This window comes from Perna viridis, chromosome 3, assembly GCF_037379345.1.
Source record: "Perna viridis isolate PV_CMFRI_1.1 ecotype Kerala chromosome 3, ASM3737934v1, whole genome shotgun sequence".
In the NCBI taxonomy this organism is placed as follows: Eukaryota; Metazoa; Mollusca; class Bivalvia; order Mytilida; family Mytilidae; genus Perna; species Perna viridis.
This window is the reverse complement of record NC_142447.1, coordinates 35,264,714-35,285,107: the sequence shown is the minus strand read 5'-3', so window position 1 is coordinate 35,285,107 and position 20,394 is coordinate 35,264,714. Positions and strand designations below refer to the sequence as shown.

The following is a 20,394-nucleotide window of genomic DNA, read 5'->3' as shown; positions in this document are numbered from 1 at the left end:
CTCAAGACTAGCTATTACCGTGGAATTTGGATAGTAACTGGATTAAATCTTGGAGCATCATTGAATAAGCCTACCATTAAATCTTCAAAAGAACGACCTGCGTAAATACCGAAATTGTAATTTCCAGCTGTTGACATTCTAAGATATTATATGGTCTTATATTATGCCGACGGGCTTTAGATTTTCCCAGATTTCCTAGCAAATATTACAAGATGCACACTTCAAAGATAATTTCTCTGAGGTCGAATTAGATATATTTTGAAGATTTTTGAATGAAAGAAAATGTACTATCACAGTATTTTATTTAGTGGCCGTCCGTATGTCCATTCATGACTTCGTCCATGGCTACTAATCAACCTCAGTTGTGTATAATGTCACATGCAGTGACTTAAATTATTGAAAAACTAGAAGCCCTCTTTGTCACAGGAGCCCCCGCGTCATTTGTTAGTAGTGATTTTAATGCCCCCGCGACAAACAATCGGGGGCATATTAATTTACCCATATCCGTCCTTACGTCTGTCCGTCCGTCCGAATATTTTAGATGTTGTTCAAAAACTGTACGAGGAGATAGCCGACAAGCCATGATCTATATATTTCTGGGTAAAATGACTACGTGTAACTATCGCCAATTTCCGCAATATTTCACGAAAATCAAAATCCTTTGGACCTGCACACCTTCATACTGTGTAAAAATATCCTGTAAAATATTTTAGATGTAGTTCAAAAACTGTGCTAGGAGATAGCCGGACAAGCCATGATCATGTGTAATCCGGGCGAACGGACGAACAGACGGACAGGAGTAAATTAATTTCCCCCGACAGTTTTCGCGGGGGCATAAAAATATCAAAATGTCTTCTGTTATTGATTAAAGATTTATTTTATGTTGGCCTGCATGTTTTGTCAGGTAGTTTTGAATGCAAACACTGTTGCCAATGTATTTATACAAATAATTCTTACACTGTAGCTGAACCATTCAGTTATTTGTCCAAAAATTGTATTGTCACGTAAGAGTTGAAACGTGTTTCGTATTATTTATAGTCACTGCTTGTGGCATAATACACAATTGAGGTTGATTGGTAGCCATGGGCGAAGTCACGAACGGACATACGGACGGCTACTAAAATAAAATACTGTGATAGCCAGAAATACATTATTATTCATTAAAAAAAACTTCAAAGGATATCTAATGACGACCTCAGAGAAATTATCTTTGAAGTGTGCATCTTGTTATATTGCTAGGTGTGAACTGTGAGGGGGTTCCTGGTGTAAAGAAACAATTTCAAATGAAATCAACTCCATTTAATCTGGGAAAATCTAAAGGCTGTCGGCATAATATAAGACCATATAATTTCTTAGAACAGCTGGAAATTGCAATTTCGGTATTTACGCAGGTCGTTCTTTTGAAGATTTAATGGTAGGCTTATTCAATGATGCTCCAAGATTTAATCCAGTTACTATCCAAATTCCACGGTAATAGCTAGTCTTGAAAGATCCGAATGGAAAGTCTAAACTAAAGAAACTTCATCACTAGGAATACTCAGTCAATTGTTTATCATCGATCTTGGGTATTTACATGTAACATCCAGAATTATGGACGACATTAGGGCTAGGGGACCTACGCCGCAATATATATATGGATGTGAACCAGACATCAAAGCTTCTGCTAACAGAACCATGGTTAGACCCACATTTGAATATGCAGCCACAGTTTGGGATCCCTATTAACAGTCTAACATACAGTCACTAGAGAATGTGCAGCGAAATGCAGCAAGATTCGTTAAGGGCAATCACTACGACAGAACTCCTGGCTGTGTTACATCCATGGTAAAGGAGCTACAATGGGAAATCTAGAAGAATGCCGACTAAGATCCATGCTAGTCAGGATGTATAGCATCAACTATGACATGATAGATACACCTACGATAGACAATTGCACACCAACCGAGACACCTACAAATTATTATTCTTCTCAGAATCATCAGGGACTGGAACAGCCTTCCATACAGTGCCAAATATGCCAGTACCATCGAGGCGTTCAAGGGGCAGCTAACCAACACCATAGCTGCCTCTCACCAGACATAGACAGCAAGTGATCAGGTTTTTAACCTGTACATAATTTGGTTTTAAAGTTGTAAATACGAGGCCTTTAGCTATGTCCCAGGTGCTACATTGAATTTACACACTAAATGAGAAGAAGAAGAAGAAGACATTAACTCTGCTATGGACATGAATAAGAGTAGTGCATCCTTACATACATGCATACTTACATACATACATACATACAAACATACATGCGTTAATCTTGGTTAATCCTTTTTGAATATTTATAGCTGTAAATATCTAAAAATTTATTTCATGTAGGTATATATAGCTACAATTCAGGTACATTCATTTTGTCCTTTTCGTTTCGCATTTTACAGTTGCTTTTTTCGCACTTTACAGTTTCATTTCGAATAAATTCGTTTCTTTTCGTTTTATTTCGGTTTTTTCGTTTCGCATTTTATAGGTACCTACTTTAGGTTGCAACAAGTTTTACCAAAACAAAGTTCGTGAATGGTTTTGGTTTTGGTTCGTTGGCATTTTTTTCTGGCTTGAAGATGTACATGTACATAAGTGATATTGTGGGTACTAATAAAATGGGAAATGAAAATGAAATTTGTAGAATCAGTAATTGCAATCCTAAAACAAACAAAAATCAAATTCATTATTGATGTAATAAATCGAAAATACATCGAAAACGACACCCAATTATTTTTGAATCCAATTTTGGTTTTGAAAAGTATATTGATATTGTTAAAAATCTGAGTCTAACTATTTACTTACAGAGAGACGTAGATATAACAATTCTCCCTGACATAGTAGAGTATGTCAAAAATGTTGTAGTAATAAGATGGAAGACAAACATAAAACAAAGACTTCAAGATCAGTTCAATGGTTTGGGAATGCAGTGAATATTTCATCGCGGTGAGGGGGGTATTCAATTTCAAGACTGAGTTTAAAACTTGAGTCATACTTACTTAGACTAAACTGTGCACGGTGGGCCACTATCTGTAAGTTATGTACATGTAATGTAAAATTTCCGATCGAAAATGGCAGATGGTGGAATATTCCGAGAAATGATAGAATTTTTAATTTATGTATGACTGGTCTGGGGACAAATTACATTATTTATGTTGTTGCACTCATGATGATAATGTACATTTATGGAAAAAATTGTTTCTGAATATTACTTTATTTATGTACCCCCCACCCACAAACCAGATTGTCTTTATTCATCCAGAAAATTGAAAAATTAGTAATTCAGTAGCATCATATTTACACTACATTTATTTGCACCCACGTGTTCATTATTACAATATATGTATTTGTTTGTTTGTTTGTTTGTTGGGGTTTAACGTCCGAGCAGCAATATTTCAGCTATATTCAGACGATGAACATGAAATTGATGATGAAATGAAAAAGGTATGGGACACAAGGACAATGGGGACGACAAAATTTGATTGCCACTGGAAATAGGGAGAGGTGGGTAGGGTCGGGCAATTTAGCCTCCTGTGGCGGAGCCCTATGGTTCCTACTCCGGGAGAATACCACAGTAGGGTTCTTTAACGTGCAAGGAACGTGGCATCTTTCCCAACACGGTGCACCACTATGGTTTGCGGTCAGGTTTTCCGTATTATAGCCTGACAACCCCAGCATGTAATACGCCAGGGGTACCCCATTCCACCACCTGGGGCACACATCCCAGTTGCTCTGTGGGCAGAGCGCCCTAGCCCCCGGCTAGGGTTCTGAACACTATTTAGTCGCCTTTTACGACAAGCTTAGCGCTGCTGCAGGCCTATTCTTTTATCACCCAGACCTGCACGGGTAACGATATATGTATTTAAATTATAGTGCAGCGGACGGCTAAGGATTTTTGGAACTTTACCAAAGTATATTGAACCGAGTAAAATACTTACGTACTACTGAACACAATGATTAATCAACCAAATATACAGTAAACCGGGACCACTAAACATAATACCAAATGTACTAGGACTAGGTGCACCCTCTTCTTTTCTAGAAACACCGAGTTGCTCATAAAAAAGTCAAGTCCGGGGTGGAAGAAAGAAGAAAGTAAAACTATAACACATTGAACAAATCAGTTTTCATAGTGCAGATGGATACACCGTATAACGATCCACGAGTTCATGATAACGACCATAAAACTTCTGTAGTGATGATTTCAATCTTGTAGCAACATAACTCTGTTCCAGAAGCCTAATAGTAAGAAGTCTATCGCGATACAAAAAGTCTGCGTAGTTACGGCAAGCTCTGTCATAACGTGATATGAAAACTCCATACACAGGTGCTGAAGGTATGTTGCCACAGATGATAGGAAAGTTGACAATTCTGAATGAAAAGTCATCACATCTGTCATATAGTTTGGTCAATAGTTTTCCCTTACCATCGATCTCTAAGTGTAGGTCAAGATATGAGGCTGACTTCACAGTGTCTGTAGTATTCTTTATCTCAAGTTCTTTGGGGTAGATGCGATGTATCAAATCCCCGAAACTATGATTGTTTAATGATAATACGTCACATATATAGCGGAAACTGAGATTAAAGGAGCTTGCTAAATGATGTTCGTTCTTTCGAATCGGATCAGCCTTTTAAGAGTGAAGGAATAGGTCAGGAAGTTGAGGAGCACAATTTGTTCCCATTAGAATGCCTGCTGGCCATTTGTTGAAAAACGTGTCCACCATAACAATTTGTTCCCATTGGAATGCCGACCGTTCATTTATTCATTACAAGGACAACAGGAAAATACTGGTCACAACCTCCAAAATCAGTCTCAGGCTTCATTTGGCAGTATGGCACCTTGTTATTCAATTTCAAGGAGGTCCATTCACTTATAGTCAAGTGATTGTCCAGACATCATGAAAATTATTTCTTCAAGTCACAATGCCCAAAGTCAATCAAAACCCTCTATTTGTGGTATGGCACCAAGTGGTCAAAGTGTCTGGATCCATCCCTGAAGTCACAACCCAAATAATCCATCACAGCCTTCCTTTTGTGGTATAATTTCAGAAAGAACCAAATATCACCACCATATTTTTTAGTGTGGTACGACAGCAAAAGAACAAAGAACAGCAAAAGCACAATTTTGAAAAGTTTACAAGTTGGTTTAGACTCTTAATTTATTCCTCTGAATTTGGATTGTAATTTAACACTTGACAGCACAGAAAATTAAAAACATTTTAAAGATTTAATCTGACAGTAAAATTTCAAAGGAAAATAACTCTTAAACCAGTAAGGCCATGAAAAGTAGCTCAAAAGGACACACTACTCTGCTTCTACAGTTTTCATAGAATTTTCACAAAAATGAGAGGATTAGGAGTAGTTTTTCAATCCAGAAATACTGAGTGCAAGCTATGAACAACAAAATCTTTTGTCAGGAATTGTGATGGTACAGACGGCTATTTTTGTATAAATATAATAAATAAAATTATATTTATACACATTACAGTGCAATATGTGTCAACAGAACATCAGGATTAGTTCTGTTTAGTTAAGTATCTGGTTTGCACAAGTATATGAATGGACTTCAGATCAGATTTAGGAGTTATCAGTTTACTCAGGGTGTGTTTTAGACAAGTTTAATTGTACTTATAAGCCAGATCTATACTAAAAAACTTCATAAGGTCCTCATAGTAGTATTTAATATGAAATAGTCATAGCTTGGAAACACTGAAAGCCTAATTTCAGTATGGCAGGAAGTCAGGTCTTCCCAGCTTCCCATACAAAGTTATGTATTTGCGTATCTTCTATACAAAAAAAGTGTTTATCATATTGTCTTCAATAATTATTTAAAATCAGAAACCTTTTTTTCCTTTCCCACAAGCAATAAGAGGAGGCCTTTCTGGCTTCAACCAGAAAGTCTGAAGTACAAACACCAAGTCATACTGGTCTCACTAATTAGCAAAAAGAATCGACAAAAACTATTAGTAAAAGCAACAAGTAGATTTTTAAAACATATCTATATATCAAACTTTGTCCTCTTGCAGGTTACACCTGCCTCATTACTTCAATTTCTAGCAATCTTCCTTTCACTTTGTTATTGTAATCTTTTTTTTAAAATTGCATATTGATACATTCATTAACATCAGTTCTTAACCTATATACACAGGAACAATGCCATACCAGTAATGATAGCATCATCCAAACAAAAAATATTTTGCAGTTGATAAAAATTTGTATGGTCGTACAGAAAACAGTGTCTCACTTTGCTTGCAAAATATAATAAAAAACCTTGTCTTATTCAGAAATAAAATAGAATGATAGAGACCAAATTTTTTAGACAAGCAGAAATAACTAACACAAATTAATATTTTTTTATTCTGTTATGGCATCAAACAAATGTGAACACTGTCTAGAAACACATAATAATAAATAACTTGCATGAATATTTAACGCTTCAATAATTGCAGTGACTTAGCCGAGTATTTCAAGAAGTAGAACTATCAGACTTGTACAAAATTCAATACAAATGAACTGATATGTTTTGAAGTAGACAATTCTGCTGACAAGTGACATCTTAAAACATGTATTCATGAAGGTATGTATATGTTACTGCTATCAATTTTATACAATGTCATTATATAAAAGCCCAAACCTTCCATACAATAGACACCTAAGAAAAACATAATGGTATCTTACATAGTCATTGGTCACACTTTTAAATTACCTTCAGCTGATTTCACTGGGACTGTTGAGAACAGCACTAGAGAAAACATGAAACTTAAATAAATGTTATGGCCATCCATTTATGTATTCAAAGAGATGAGATTCTTTATAAAAACCTAGGAAGTAAATGATACATAACCTATAATTACATTTTCAACTTTGTCATCCTTGTAGTAAATTTGTTTTTGTTACCTTTAACCAGCAAAAATCAAAATTAATTTTAAATAGAGTAAACAAAGAGGCAGTGATATTGGTATTTCAAAATGATATACAAATGTAGTCTTAATTTTAAATACACTATATTTCATCACCTTTAATAATGTAATCATTGATTATTTTAAATCAATTTCAAAAGTCTAGATATTTTTTTTAATTCGAACATAGACTAAACTTTATAAAAGTACTTCAGCTTAGGAAATCCCAAAATCTGTTAACCAAAGAAAAAAAATTAACTATCAGAATATAAACATTAGATAAGTTCTAGTCATATTGTTCATATACAAAACATTCATATTTTCTTCATTAAGAAAATGTTTCTAAGTACACTAATAGTACATTACAAATAAAAATACTGCACTTAAACCTTACAGAGGAAGCATTCATATACTGAACACAAAATGTCAACATATTGAATGTTATAATAATTATAATTTACACAGGGATCTATAACAAATAACAACACTCGTGAACTTTGTATCTACCTCATTTAGCAAACTTCTCAATTCAACAGGAAATACTTTACATCATAAAAATAAAGACATGAAATATTAAATTTATTAAATCATCTGTACAACATAAAGATTTAAAAAAGTATAAAATAATAAACAGAACACTGAACACTTAAAATACCTTAAAAAAAAACATGGCTTACAATCTGCATTAATTTTCAATCAGCAATGTAATTAAATTAGATCTTAAAATATTTCAAACATTGCATTTCAATTTCATTGTAAAATTCTTATGATCTGAATACACAAAGCTAGAAAGGATGCACATAATCAGATCTCCTGCATGGTGATTTCTGAACAGTTGTAATTTAGATTGTGAATAAGAATAATGCAAATGTGCACTTACTCAATTAGAATATAAATTATTTGAGACATTAATAGAATGAATGAACAGTAATGAGATAAATACAAAATCACATAAATTAAAAACAAATTTCCTAACAACTGGTAAATGCCTAATTTAGAATGTGTCATTCCATGGTTTGGACTTTCCGACAAATTTCTTCAGTAAATTCTGAACACTTTGAAGATCCTCCTAAATCACCTGTCAATACCTAAAATACAGAAACAAAGTAGGCTTATTCAAATAATTTTATAAACAATAGATATCATTACTTTATTATGTATCATACCTTTGAATGCTAATTTCTAAGAATTCATAATTTATAAACTAAAAAAAAAAAAACAAGTAAATCTGGCTACATTCATAAGTATGTCAATTCAGAAAAAAATGTGTACAACTTTTAAACTCCAATCCAGTAAACTAAATAAATTTTCATGAATATATCCAAACTCTCTAATAAATTTGAAGGCCATATGTTTGACTAGCACCAGGATTTATCATGATATATGGTTATTGACAATGTTGCTGTTTACAGTCACCTGACCAATTAGAACATTTGAAAATCATTTATGTAAATACAATTGGGATGGTATTCCAAAGATAGCCACAGGTAGACTTTTTTTTCATCAGTGGAAGTCCATAAATCTTTTGTTTTTAATGATAGATTGACTAAGACAGTGATTTGGAAGTAGTACAAAAATATACCACCAGGGCCATTCAGGTTACTCACACAACACAAAGAAATGAAAATCACAAATTTATGAAATATGTCAACATTCTGATTGTGAAAGATAATAATTTATGCATTAGTCAATTTCTGACAAGATAGTGTAGGAAAAATATATGTTATACAGTCTGATATACAATTATATGTATCAGTAACCACAAATAAAAAAAAAAACAAGTTCACAAAGCTCTTTCAATTCAACTGTGTAAAACATTCACCAAAAAAATTTGAGTGGCCTTGATCGCTGACCATTTGTCTAAGTTTGTATAAAATGTGGATAGATCTAGTGGCTTAAGATGGGGCAATTTCTAGTGATTTTCAGGCAATCTTTATGGTAAATAATCACATACCTTTCCTTCTCTGATGACCTGAAATGCTGATGCTTCTATCCTTCTGGCATGATCTGTATATCCCAAGTACCTGAGCATCATAACAGCACTAAGTAATAAAGCTGTAGGGTTGGCTTTATCTTCACCTGCTATATCAGGGGCAGTTCCATGAACCTTGTTATAGAATATAAAAAGTAGTTGTCTACAATGTTGGATAAGGCAACTACAGTTATTTCAAATAATATTCAGTTTGGAAAAGTAGAAGTAGAGTCTTGACACTCATTTTGATAGAGCTGAAAACCACACAACATTCATCCATGTACAAGCTCAAAATATTCAATTGTACAATCAAGCCAAAAAATTCCTTACAAAAAAAGGTGTATGCTATATGCTGTTCCATGTACTTTTAGTAACACCTTTTTTTTTTAAATTGTCTGCCTACCATATTCTTATGTAAAAATGATAGTGATCTACTTTAAAAAAATTAAAGATAAAATTGCGTAAAAAAGATGACTATCCGAGAAAACGTTTTTTGACACATATACATCCTGTGATTGTTGTAATTTATCAATGTTACCAGAGCCATGGTGGATAACTCTAAGGAATATCAACTAAGCTGTTACCAAACAACTACTATTACACAAGTTTAACAAGTAAATACTTTTTTATTCAACTATGTATAAGCACAGTCAACTTACAGATTCAAAGATTGCACCATCCCTCCCAATGTTACCACTAGGTGTCACTCCTAAGCCACCTATCAACCCAGCACATAAATCACTAAAAATAAACAATAAAGCTTATTTGTATACTTGAAAAAAAAATCATAACAAGACCCTTAACATGTCTGGACATACACCACTGTCATTTTTCTGTTACCAGGGTCTCGTTTCATAAAAAAATCTCAATTGAAATTTTCCTCAAATCCTTCCACAACTCAAATATCGACCAATCAAATCAATTGAAGATTTGAGGACAAACACAAGGATATGAGAAAATCTCAGTTCAAGATTTTTTCATGAAACCCAAGCCAGATATCTAACTTTAATTTATGTATAACGACTTACAAGTAGGTTACAAATAACCTAAAGTATGTACTTATGACAGACTGATGAAAAAGTCATACAAATATGTCAAAATTGTCCATAATTAGAGATGAACATCTTCAATATGTATACATGTATTAACATAATGCAAAATTTGAAATATATTTCATATTTCATATTCATTTACACAATCTATTGTCCCAACACCAGGAAATTGCTTTTTCTGGCCCCAACATGTAATTCCTAAGTTGTTCTAATCAAAACCCCCAAAATCAATCCCAACCTCCATTTTGTGGTATGGCACTTAGTGATACAATATCATAGAGATCCATCTGCTTGGGTTGTATAGTTTGATTTTATTAAATGCTTTTATCAGCCCTTCAGGTCCCTAATTCAAATGTTTCATTAAGTCAATAAATATTTTTTGGAGTTCAGTTTTTTAAACTTCTGGTAACTTTTGATACATTCTCAACAACTCTATTCAAGAGTAATCAAGGGAACCAAGGTTATAGCAGTAATCAAAAGAATGCAATCCAGGGACAAAGACCAGACATGGAAAACAGACATACACAACAAAGAACATACAGTAACTAAAATCATACATACAAAGTAACAAAATAAATGAGCAACTCAGACTTCACTAAAAACTGGGAGCATGGACCAGGTGCACCGGTAGGGTAAGCATCCTCTGCTTTTCTAGAAACACCAGCCGAGTTGCTCATAAAAAGTCAAGTCCGGGGTAGACAGAGGAAAGGAAAACCATGACTCTTTGAATAAATCAGTTTTTATGGTGCAGATGGATACACCATAACAATCCAAGTGTACACTTTCCACATAAAACATCATATTTAAGAGAATATAACTTTGAAAAAATAAATAATACATGGAGACGCATTTTTCACTACTGAAGTTTGAATGTTTCTTTTTTTTTTATATTTACCTTAAAATATCACCATATAAGTTGGGCATTACTAAAACATCAAACTGTGTAGGATCTTGAACCATCTGTAAAATCAAATGTCTTATGTTAAATTATCATCTAATAGGAGAGTTGGCCAATCTCATCATTGATGTCATATTCACTAATTTGCATCTCATTTAGAGTAAGATTGGTTGGCTAATCCCAATTTTTAAACTTTATAACTTTGTTATTTTATTATTTAAGTTTGGTTCTGAAATGTTTTATTTAGAAAAAATAATTCATATTTTGTATGTTTTATAATTCTATTACTTGAAAAATAAATTTGTAGCGACATCTATATGTAAACCTTTATTTTCATATAAAATTATTATCATTTTTTTAAATCATATTGTCTAATTACTGAATATCTAGTTAAAAATTCAATTGATAAAAAATAGTTTTATTTGCATTTAAGGGAACCCAAAAATTGTTTCAATTTTCTTCAAAAATGATAAATTATGAAAATTAAAAATCGATTCCCCATGCCACTTAAAGGATTTTTTGCCAACCAAAACCAAATCACAGGAATGTGATGACATCACAAGGAACACTCCAATATAGAATCTACTTAGTATTTGTAACACCAAACTCTCTCTAAACTTCAATGCCATTGATAACCTTAACTTTTTTGTACAAGAGAGGACGCCAGGTTTATTTGTATGAATCTTACAGGTGTAGACCTAAGATAAGGGAAATAATTCTTGAAATCTGTGATATGAATTTCTTGCAATCAATTTCATCAAATCCTTTCCAGTATTCAGCTGAAATAGAACAAAATCAATCTAAGTTACTAAGATGCTTACATGATTTCAGTTTCCACTATATAGATGACGTATTATCTTTAAACAATCCTAATTTCGGGGATTTGATACATCGCATCTACCCCAAAGAACTTGAGATAAAGGATAGTGCAGACACTGTAAAGTCAGCCTCATATCTTGACCTACACTTAAAAATGGATGGTAAAGGAAAACTATTGACCAAACTTTACGACAAATATGATGACTTTTCATTCAGAATTGTCAACTTTCCTTTCATGTGTAGCAACATCCCTTCAGCACCAGCGTATGGAGTGTTCATATCACAACTCATACATTATGCAGGGCTTGCCGAAACTACGCAGACTTTTTGTATCACTGCTACAATTGAAGTCATCACTACAGAAGTTTTATGGTCGTCATCATGAATTCGTGGATCCTTATGGTGTATCCATCTGCACCATGAAAACTGATTTATTCAACAGGTCATAGTTTTCCTCGTTTGTCTTCCCCGAACTTGACTTTTTATGAGCAAATCGGCGGGTATTCTAGAAAAGCAGATGACGCTTACCCTACCCATGCACCTGGTCCAGGCTCCCAGTTTTTAATGGAGTCCGAGTTGCTCATTTGCATTTGTTACTTTGTATGTATGATTTTAGTTACTTTATGTACTTTGTTGCGTATGTCTGTTTTCCATGTCTGGTCTTTGTCCCTGGATTACATTCTTTTGATTACCGCTATAACCTTGGTTCCCTTGATTACTCTATATGTAATCTGGTTCACACAAATGTACCAAAGATTTGTAAGAGTAATCCCCCTTAACCTAACTTAATGCAGTTTTAAAGCTTTAATTGCTTTAGAATTGATAAAAGCAATGACACTGATGCAGTTAAATTAGTAATGCCTTACATTTAAACAAACAGTATCTAAATACATCTCTGTAAATTTAATGTCAGGATTTTTCTCTGCAACGTGCCTACAGCATTTCAAAAACAAGCCATCGGACATTCTCCTAAAATTAAATAAATATACACTTTGTTAAGCTTATACAACAGGGGCATACTTGCAAGTTATAGAAGTAATAAATCATAGACATAGATTTTATAGGATAAATGTTTACAAATATTAAAACACAAATTAAATATATAAGACAATGTTTAGATAAAACAAAAATTCACATCAATTTCTATTTCAAAACTAAATAAAACATACATATATAACTTCCTGAAGTAATTTAAAGATGACATAAGATTTAACTATATTTTACACCTAAACAGATATGAAATGCCCAAGGTTTGCACAAAAGAAACAGATTATAAATAGAAACTTTGTTTTACATTCTAATACAATCAAGACAAATCATTAACTTTCAGCAGAAATCAAACACTGGAAAATGGTGTCCATTTAATAAAAGTATTGGGCCATTTTATACTTTAAATAAACCCCTTAGCAGCTGATTAATGTAAACTGACATAGACCAGTTTATTTAGGAAAAATTCCTTAAATATGTGTAATAACATACATGATGTTAGCTTTATGTACTGCTGTTACACAATCTCTGTTGTTATTTCTGGCATATTCGAAAGCGTACTCAGCTACTCTCATGGAAGCTTCTTCTGTTATCAGCTTTATACTTTGTACAACACCATCAACAATCTGAAATAATGTAACTCTTTGTTATGTCAAACTTCTTTATTCTAATACTGAATCTATGTTCCTCTATGAGTATCCAGAAGTTTTGTAAACACAACTTGAGTACTACATGTATTACAGGGTTCATTAATACAGTTAAGCTGTACTGAATATAGTTGAAAGTAACTGAACAAGGAATCAAGGAACTTTTATGTTTCTTTGTCTCTAAAATTTGTATGTTTTCAATTCCTAACATTCCGTATTGAAACAACAGAATAAAATAAACTTAGAATCTAAAACAACAAATCTGTGAGCAACAACTCACTAGTAATATCCCAACTTTCCATCATCACAATTATGAAAAAATAATGTTTTTTTTGCAATCAGGAAGTAGTTCTCATAAGAGTACAAAAATGCATCCTATAAAATAAAAACTTCATAGGAAGCAGGGTATAATATATCAGCAACCAGAGAATAATAGTAGGCGATAAAAATGTGATGACAAGTATGAAAATGCATTCCATGATTCAGTATACCCACATGAACCTTTTAATGAAATATGAACAACCTGTGATTTACAGAAGCTGAGTATCTTGTAAAAAAAATATGTTACGGAATGACAAACACAGGTAGAACAGTATACCCCTCTCCTTTGAAGTGTGGGTAAATAAAAACAATCACAAACATCTGATGATCTGCTTGCTATAATATACATGTATCTTATTTAAGTTGAGAATATAAAATCACTTACTACATGTTCTATACCACTGTACTCTCCCTCTGTATTTTCTCTAATAGTTACCAGATCCACATCATTGTAAGGGGTTTTGTATCCCTCTATGGATTTACAGGGCCGAACATTTGCATACAATGTAAAAGCTCTAGTAAAAGATTACAATAACAGAAATAAGTAGATTTTTCTGCGAGTTAATTTTGGTTCCTATGTGTTATTTCTTGTCTCTGTGTATACATTCTTCTGTGAGTTAATTTTGATTTCTATGTGTTATTTTTTGTCTCTATGTATACATTCTTCTGTGAGTTAATTTTGATTTCTATGTGTTATTTTTTGTTTCTATGTATACATTCTTCTGTGAGTTAATTTTGGTCCCTATGTGTTATTTTTGTTCTCTACTTTTTTCCTTCTTTTTCCTTTATTTCACTTGTTGAATGACCTTCAAATTTTGAGGAACTGAAAATAGATTCCTGTTTATTTCACTGTCAAATTAATACTATATTACAATCAACCCAACTCCATACTAAGGCTGAAATAAGAGAGTCCATTAATAACTTAAGTAAATTATTCTTGTCATTGAGGATAAATAATTAACAACATACACTATTAGTAAGGGAAAGAGAGGAATTGACATACTTCCGGAGTGCCAAATTTAGAGACTGATGTCCTTTTCCTACAGGTGTCGCCAATGGTCCTTTCAGTCCCACTTTAGTTCTGCCCATGGAATCAAAAATTTGTTGTGGCAGTCTGAACTTTCCATCTGGACCTTTGACTGGTGTCACATCTACATCTTCCCATGTCACTGGAACCTGTTTCAAAGATTTAAAATCATTGTAATAAGAGGCTCTCAATGAGCCTGAATCACTTACCTAGTAAACCATGCCCTATTAACTAAGTAAAGGTATCTTGCTTTGTTACCATGTTTGACAAAAAATTCCTGAAAAAGAGCATCTACTGATGAATGTTGTAAGTTCTACTGAGTACCTAAAGCACTGTAAACTGTTGGAAATGCCATCAAAGTGTTATTAGAACCTCTGGAAAAAATTTGGACAGGAGTCCCCCATGCCCTGTTATCCTACTGGGTGTGAGGGGCATTAGCCCACTATACATTTGCTGAAAAAGAACATAAAATGAAGTTAAATCATAGCTATACAACATTTTCATCATCACTTCAACTCAAAAGACCATGTATACTATATAAACCAAATATCATTCAATTAAAGCATATGTACAAATTACCGGGATAATGGGAGCCATTTTGAAAATGGTCCCTCAAAACAAATTTTCTTCATTACCACCATTCAATTTAGAATTCCATGTTTCCTGAGGAAACAAAAGAATCATCAGAATTCGAGCAACTGGTAAAAATGGCCGCAAATTTGACAGTCATTTTGAAAATTGTCGCCTAATAAAGAATTTCAATACTGCCAGTCAACTCAGAATATCATGTTTATTTTATGAGAAGCTTTCATCTTTCATAACTCCTACATATGAAATTCAGACATTGGTCTGTCTTCTGATGGTGAAAAATTTTATTCTGTCAAAATTTTGCTATGTTTTTCAACCACAGAAAACTTTTAAACGATCAATTTGTACAGGATACCCTAAGGAACAATTACACCAACTTAAATTAAATTTTGTTGCACGGTTTCAGAGAAGAAGATTTTCTAAGTTGTACATGTGAAAAGCAACAAAAATATCTGTTTTTTCAAAGATTTTCAAAGTTGTACATGTGAAAAACAACAAAAATATCTGTTTTTTCAAAGATTTTCAAAGTTGTACATGTGAAAAACAAAAATATCTGTTTCAGGGGTCATAATTACTACATCAGGTGACAAATCATTCTGAAAGTTATGGTATAGGTCTGTCTTCTGATGGTGAACAATATTATCTATGTCAAAAATTTGCTAAATTCAACTGTTTTTGAGTTAATTGCAAAAAACTGTATTTTGACTCCTATGTTCTATTTTCAGTGACAGTGGCCATGTTTTTTTTTACATTTCAAAAATTTTTAATGATCAGCTTGTGCAGGATACACTTAGGAACAACAATGCCAAGTTTCATTCCATTTGGTCAAGCAGTGTCAGAGGAGAAGATGTTAGAAAACAGCGAATGACAACAGACGATGACGGATGCAAAGTGATGACAATAGCTCACATGGCCTTCAGGCCAGGTGAGCTAAAACATGTCAATTGTGTTAAATCAGATTTGAATTATTTGTATTTGGTATAATGCTTATCCTTATCAAAATAAAATGCTTGTACTTGTAGGTAAGTCGCTTTTATTGAAAAAAAGCATGAGCTCGGTTTACTAGAGTCATTTTAACCAATGACATCATTTGTGCGTTTTGATGAATTAATAATAAATCTTAAACCTAAATGCTTGTGAAAATAACTTTTTAGATCAAATAGCAGTTAACTTGGCATCAACAATATAGGTATACCAGCATTATTTTTACAACACTGATATAAAAATCATGGTTAATTGTAGTTTACTTTTTATATTTATATGCAGATGTTTATATTCAGAATTTGAAAAATTACAACAACAAAAAAATTAATAAATCATTAAATTACAAGACTCATGTAAACTAATTAGATAATTAAAAAATTCTAAATAATACTCATAGATGTAAATTGTACTATAGTATTTTATTTTTTACAGTATTGTGGGCAATACTGGTATACAGGTATTTTTTTGCCATGTTGCCTCTCACCCCACTGGCAGAAAATATATCTTTCACAGACTGTGAAATTTCAGGTCCAATGCCATCTCCTGGTATCATTGTTATCTCTTGAACCTAGACAGAGAAAAACATTCATATATATATAATCAGAACAAAATATAATATTCTAATAAATTTTGATTTTGAGGAGACACATTAAATTCAAGCAAAAAAATGGAATCAGTTTTAACTCATTTCAAATAAACAGCTGCATCCATGTCCTTATTTCAGGTGTAAAAAAATCACAAAATTTTGAAATGAAAAATAGAAAAAAAACACTAACATCTCTACAACCCCTTAATGAGTTACCAAACAGCATGTTATCATAATACATTCAAGAAATGGGAATATAAAAATTATAACATTAAAATTTAATGATGATCACAATAATAAACATTTAATTCATTTACATCTCATATAAAAATACACAGACAGATCCTATGATATGGTTCACACAAGGTAAATTTTATTCTACAGAATTTTTTGTTCCAATATAATGTTTATATGTATATCAAATAGTAAAGAGATTTTTTAAGCAACAATGGATTGTTTGGAAAACAGTTCCCTAACAAAGCAACCAAATTTTGCACAAAAATAAAGAGTTATCTTCCTTTTTTAATACTTTGATTTTTTTTTCAAATCAAAAACCAACATTCAACTTTGAGAGATATGAAATGGATGAAAATCTTATGGAAACAAAATTTGTCATGTGACTGGCTCTCTTAATAGGTTCACATAAACATTATTTTTTATGAGCTTACCCCAGAAGACATTGATCTGTTTGCTGCTATACATGGTAATGGGTTAACCTAGAATAATAAATTAATACCTTGTAAATGTGCAGAAATTCCCAGTATTTGGTTTCTGTTCACCAAACACACGGTTTCAGTTGACACATTTCATGAAGTCCAAAGATGGGGCTAAAGAAGGTACAGGTCAGAGAGTAGATCTCATCATTTTCAAGACAGAAGCAGTTCTCGCCAATCTGTCCACCAAAATTTCATCCCTCAATGAAGTTGTTGTATAATAGTTCATTTCTAGAGCCAAATATCAGCAATCTGTTTGGTGTTTTTTCTTAAAATTTTGGGCATGAACATGTTCCACAGGAGAGGAAGAAAAATTGGTTTGTGAGAATTATTTGCTCTCTACTACTTGACCAATAACTTTCATAAAAATAAAAAAAAATATATAAAACAGCATGAAAAAAACAATTGAAGTTCTTAGTTTGTATGTATATCATAACATGTAAGCCTTTAGATGAACCCTTCTACTCAACAATATGGAAAACTCTTTCCAAAAGAAACAAATAGGGAAAAAATGACGAATGTTGTTTAAATCTGATTCCACAAATTGAGTTGCACTTCTGTTCCTTTTTTTTCCAGTCAAGCAACTTATACATTCTGAAGTATGGCCAAATAGGGAATTTTGGCACATGAATTTTCTCTAACTCCAACAATGTCATGACATCACAATAAAATGTAAAACTATGATTTGATTGAATCAATAAGTAGGGATGTAATGATTCTACTCTGTCAACATTCAATATATATATAATAATTTTTACAGACAGGTCACATTTGTGTTATTTTTTTAAACTTCAAGACAAAATAGAAAAATATTAATACTGTCACATATGTAGGTAATTATTACCCTTTATACTTTCAGCCAATCTTACAACAAAATTTCTAGCTGTCATTACTCAATTTTAACTTCCATTTTGGCTAGTTGAGGAATCAGACCATAAGTGGATAAATGGCTCCGATAACGATTTCCAGATTATAATAGAAAAAATTTTTTTTTACCACCCTCAAAACAAAAATACCCAAGCACTTAATCCCAAAAGTGTTTAACTCAAAAAGAGTTAAGGCAAACTGGTCTAAGAGTTCAATTAAGAAACTTTACAACTTAGAATTTTGGCAACAAAAAATCTCTTCAAACTAAATGCATTGAAACTACAAATTATCAAAGGCAGTGGCTCCTCGTCCACGCATTCTGACACAAATGTCAGACTATTAATATCATCGTGAACTGTGTTCATATTTAATAAACTGAACAGTTTTTAATTAGTGTTACATCCCCCGTGTTGAAAAACTTTCTGAAAATTTTAGTTTCTACAAAGAAGGACAAGTGTGAATGGATATGTTTCACATCTTAAGGAGAAATTGTCTGACCAAGACTTACTTTAGCTTACAAGTGATTGCCGTCTGGAATGGTAGTATTATGATTTAAAATGTGCTGGACTGAATTATGAGCCAAAACAATCTTTCTTGATGTGCAAAATTTGTTTAAAATAGTCTTTCAAGTTTGTTAAATGTGCATTTTGTATTAATTCTGAATGAATTTTAATTGTTATTTGCTACATCATTTATGATTTAAATTGTATTTGTATCCTTTTGCATATATTTGCTTAAAAGGAATTTCTCACAACTTCCACATTACTAACGTAAATGAACTGTTTCCATCATGATTCCGTGTGTTATTAACTCAAACCGGTTAAGTGGACGATAAGCCTGTAGAGGCTCCTTATCCACGAATGCATGGACGAGGTGCCACTGCCTTATCTAAACACTGGTCTAGAGACTAGAACAGACAAACTATTTGTCCACTTAAGATGTGAATTCATAACTTGCTTCCTTCCTCTACTGTTCTCGTCCCCTCTCTAAAAAGTTTTACAAAAAGACTGAGGTCTTCACCATGAGGAGGAGAGGACAGATCATCTAAATAACCAATTTACTGTTTAAGCAATGACATGTCAATGAATTCGTGTATGGCCATGGGAAAGTATCATGTGAACAGCAATCTTTTTTTCCTAGGAAAATGTCATAAGGGCATTTCCGTAAGAGAATTCATCGTTTCGATCTCTGAAAGCATTTTGATGTCGAACCTTTCCAGGAAAGCTAACAATAGCTTTCCTCAGCAACCGTGCCATGTTCACCTTGTCAAGGACTTCAAAGATTCAGATCACTGGTGTCAGATGAGCGTTTTATCAAAGGAAGCTAAGACCAACGGATAGTTGTATACAAAATTTACTTTCTAAAAAACAACGGACATTATCACGTACTCCGATAATTCAAGGAGTTAAATCTATAAATCCTTGGATTTGATAATATGATTAGAACCATAAAAAAAACTTGAGATGTATCTAGATCTACAATCACACATAGTAACACAACTATAGTTTACAAAGCTGCACTTCTTTTTCATGATATTCATTTGAAGCAGACATGTTCCAAGCTATTTTTATGAAAAAAAATAATACCAAGACCAATACAGGTGAACGGACAGAAAGTCACAAGACAAAAAGTCACATGACATTAAGTCATAGTTTTGCTGGGACAAAAAGTGACAAGTGATTATTTGATCATCAGTTAGGAAAATGGACAGTAAAACATTTCAAAAGAGTATATTTCAAACAAGTCATATTCTAATGTTAAGCTATTCTTAAGTGAATACAAAAATCAACATACAAATGTAGATGTCCTATGAAACCATTCAATACTAAAGTCCTTTTCACACTTTGTTTTCATAATAATTATGATTCTAGATATATTTTTCTTGCAAATTTTGATTCTCTTAATTGATCTAAAGTGTTAATAATAATATAAAAAAATTATCACAATGAAATTCTTATGCATATAATTGTAAAATTAATTAGGATTGTGACATCTTGTCCTTCGATTTTTTGTCCT

The 20,394-nt window shown here is 32.6% G+C and overlaps 1 protein-coding gene across 1 annotated transcript; it reads right to left on the bottom strand.

The window, feature by feature from the left end:
• Positions 1-6,357: 6,357 nt before the first annotated feature.
• LOC148622028 (isocitrate dehydrogenase [NAD] subunit alpha, mitochondrial-like) lies at positions 6,358-19,663 on the bottom strand. Its single transcript, XM_088571510.1, has 11 exons — positions 19,590-19,663; positions 17,467-17,514; positions 16,697-16,780; positions 14,617-14,789; positions 13,999-14,128; positions 13,138-13,271; positions 12,525-12,627; positions 10,837-10,901; positions 9,549-9,630; positions 8,872-9,024; positions 6,358-8,005 (listed from the first exon to the last, which is right to left on the bottom strand). The coding sequence occupies exons 1-11, from the start codon at positions 19,632-19,634 to the stop codon at positions 7,922-7,924; spliced, it is 1,101 nt and encodes a 366-aa protein (XP_088427636.1). The 5' UTR covers positions 19,635-19,663; the 3' UTR covers positions 6,358-7,921.
• Positions 19,664-20,394: the final 731 nt, after the last annotated feature.

Coding starts and splice junctions, on each gene's coding strand:
- LOC148622028 (XM_088571510.1), bottom strand. CDS start 19,634: ATGGCACGGTTGCTGAGGAAAGCTATTGTTAGCTTTCCTGGAAAG. Junction 17,515..19,589: donor TTGTTAGCTTTCCTGGAAAG/GTTCGACATCAA, acceptor TTATTATTCTAG/GTTAACCCATTACCATGTAT. Junction 16,781..17,466: donor ACAGATCAATGTCTTCTGGG/GTAAGCTCATAA, acceptor TTCTCTGTCTAG/GTTCAAGAGATAACAATGAT.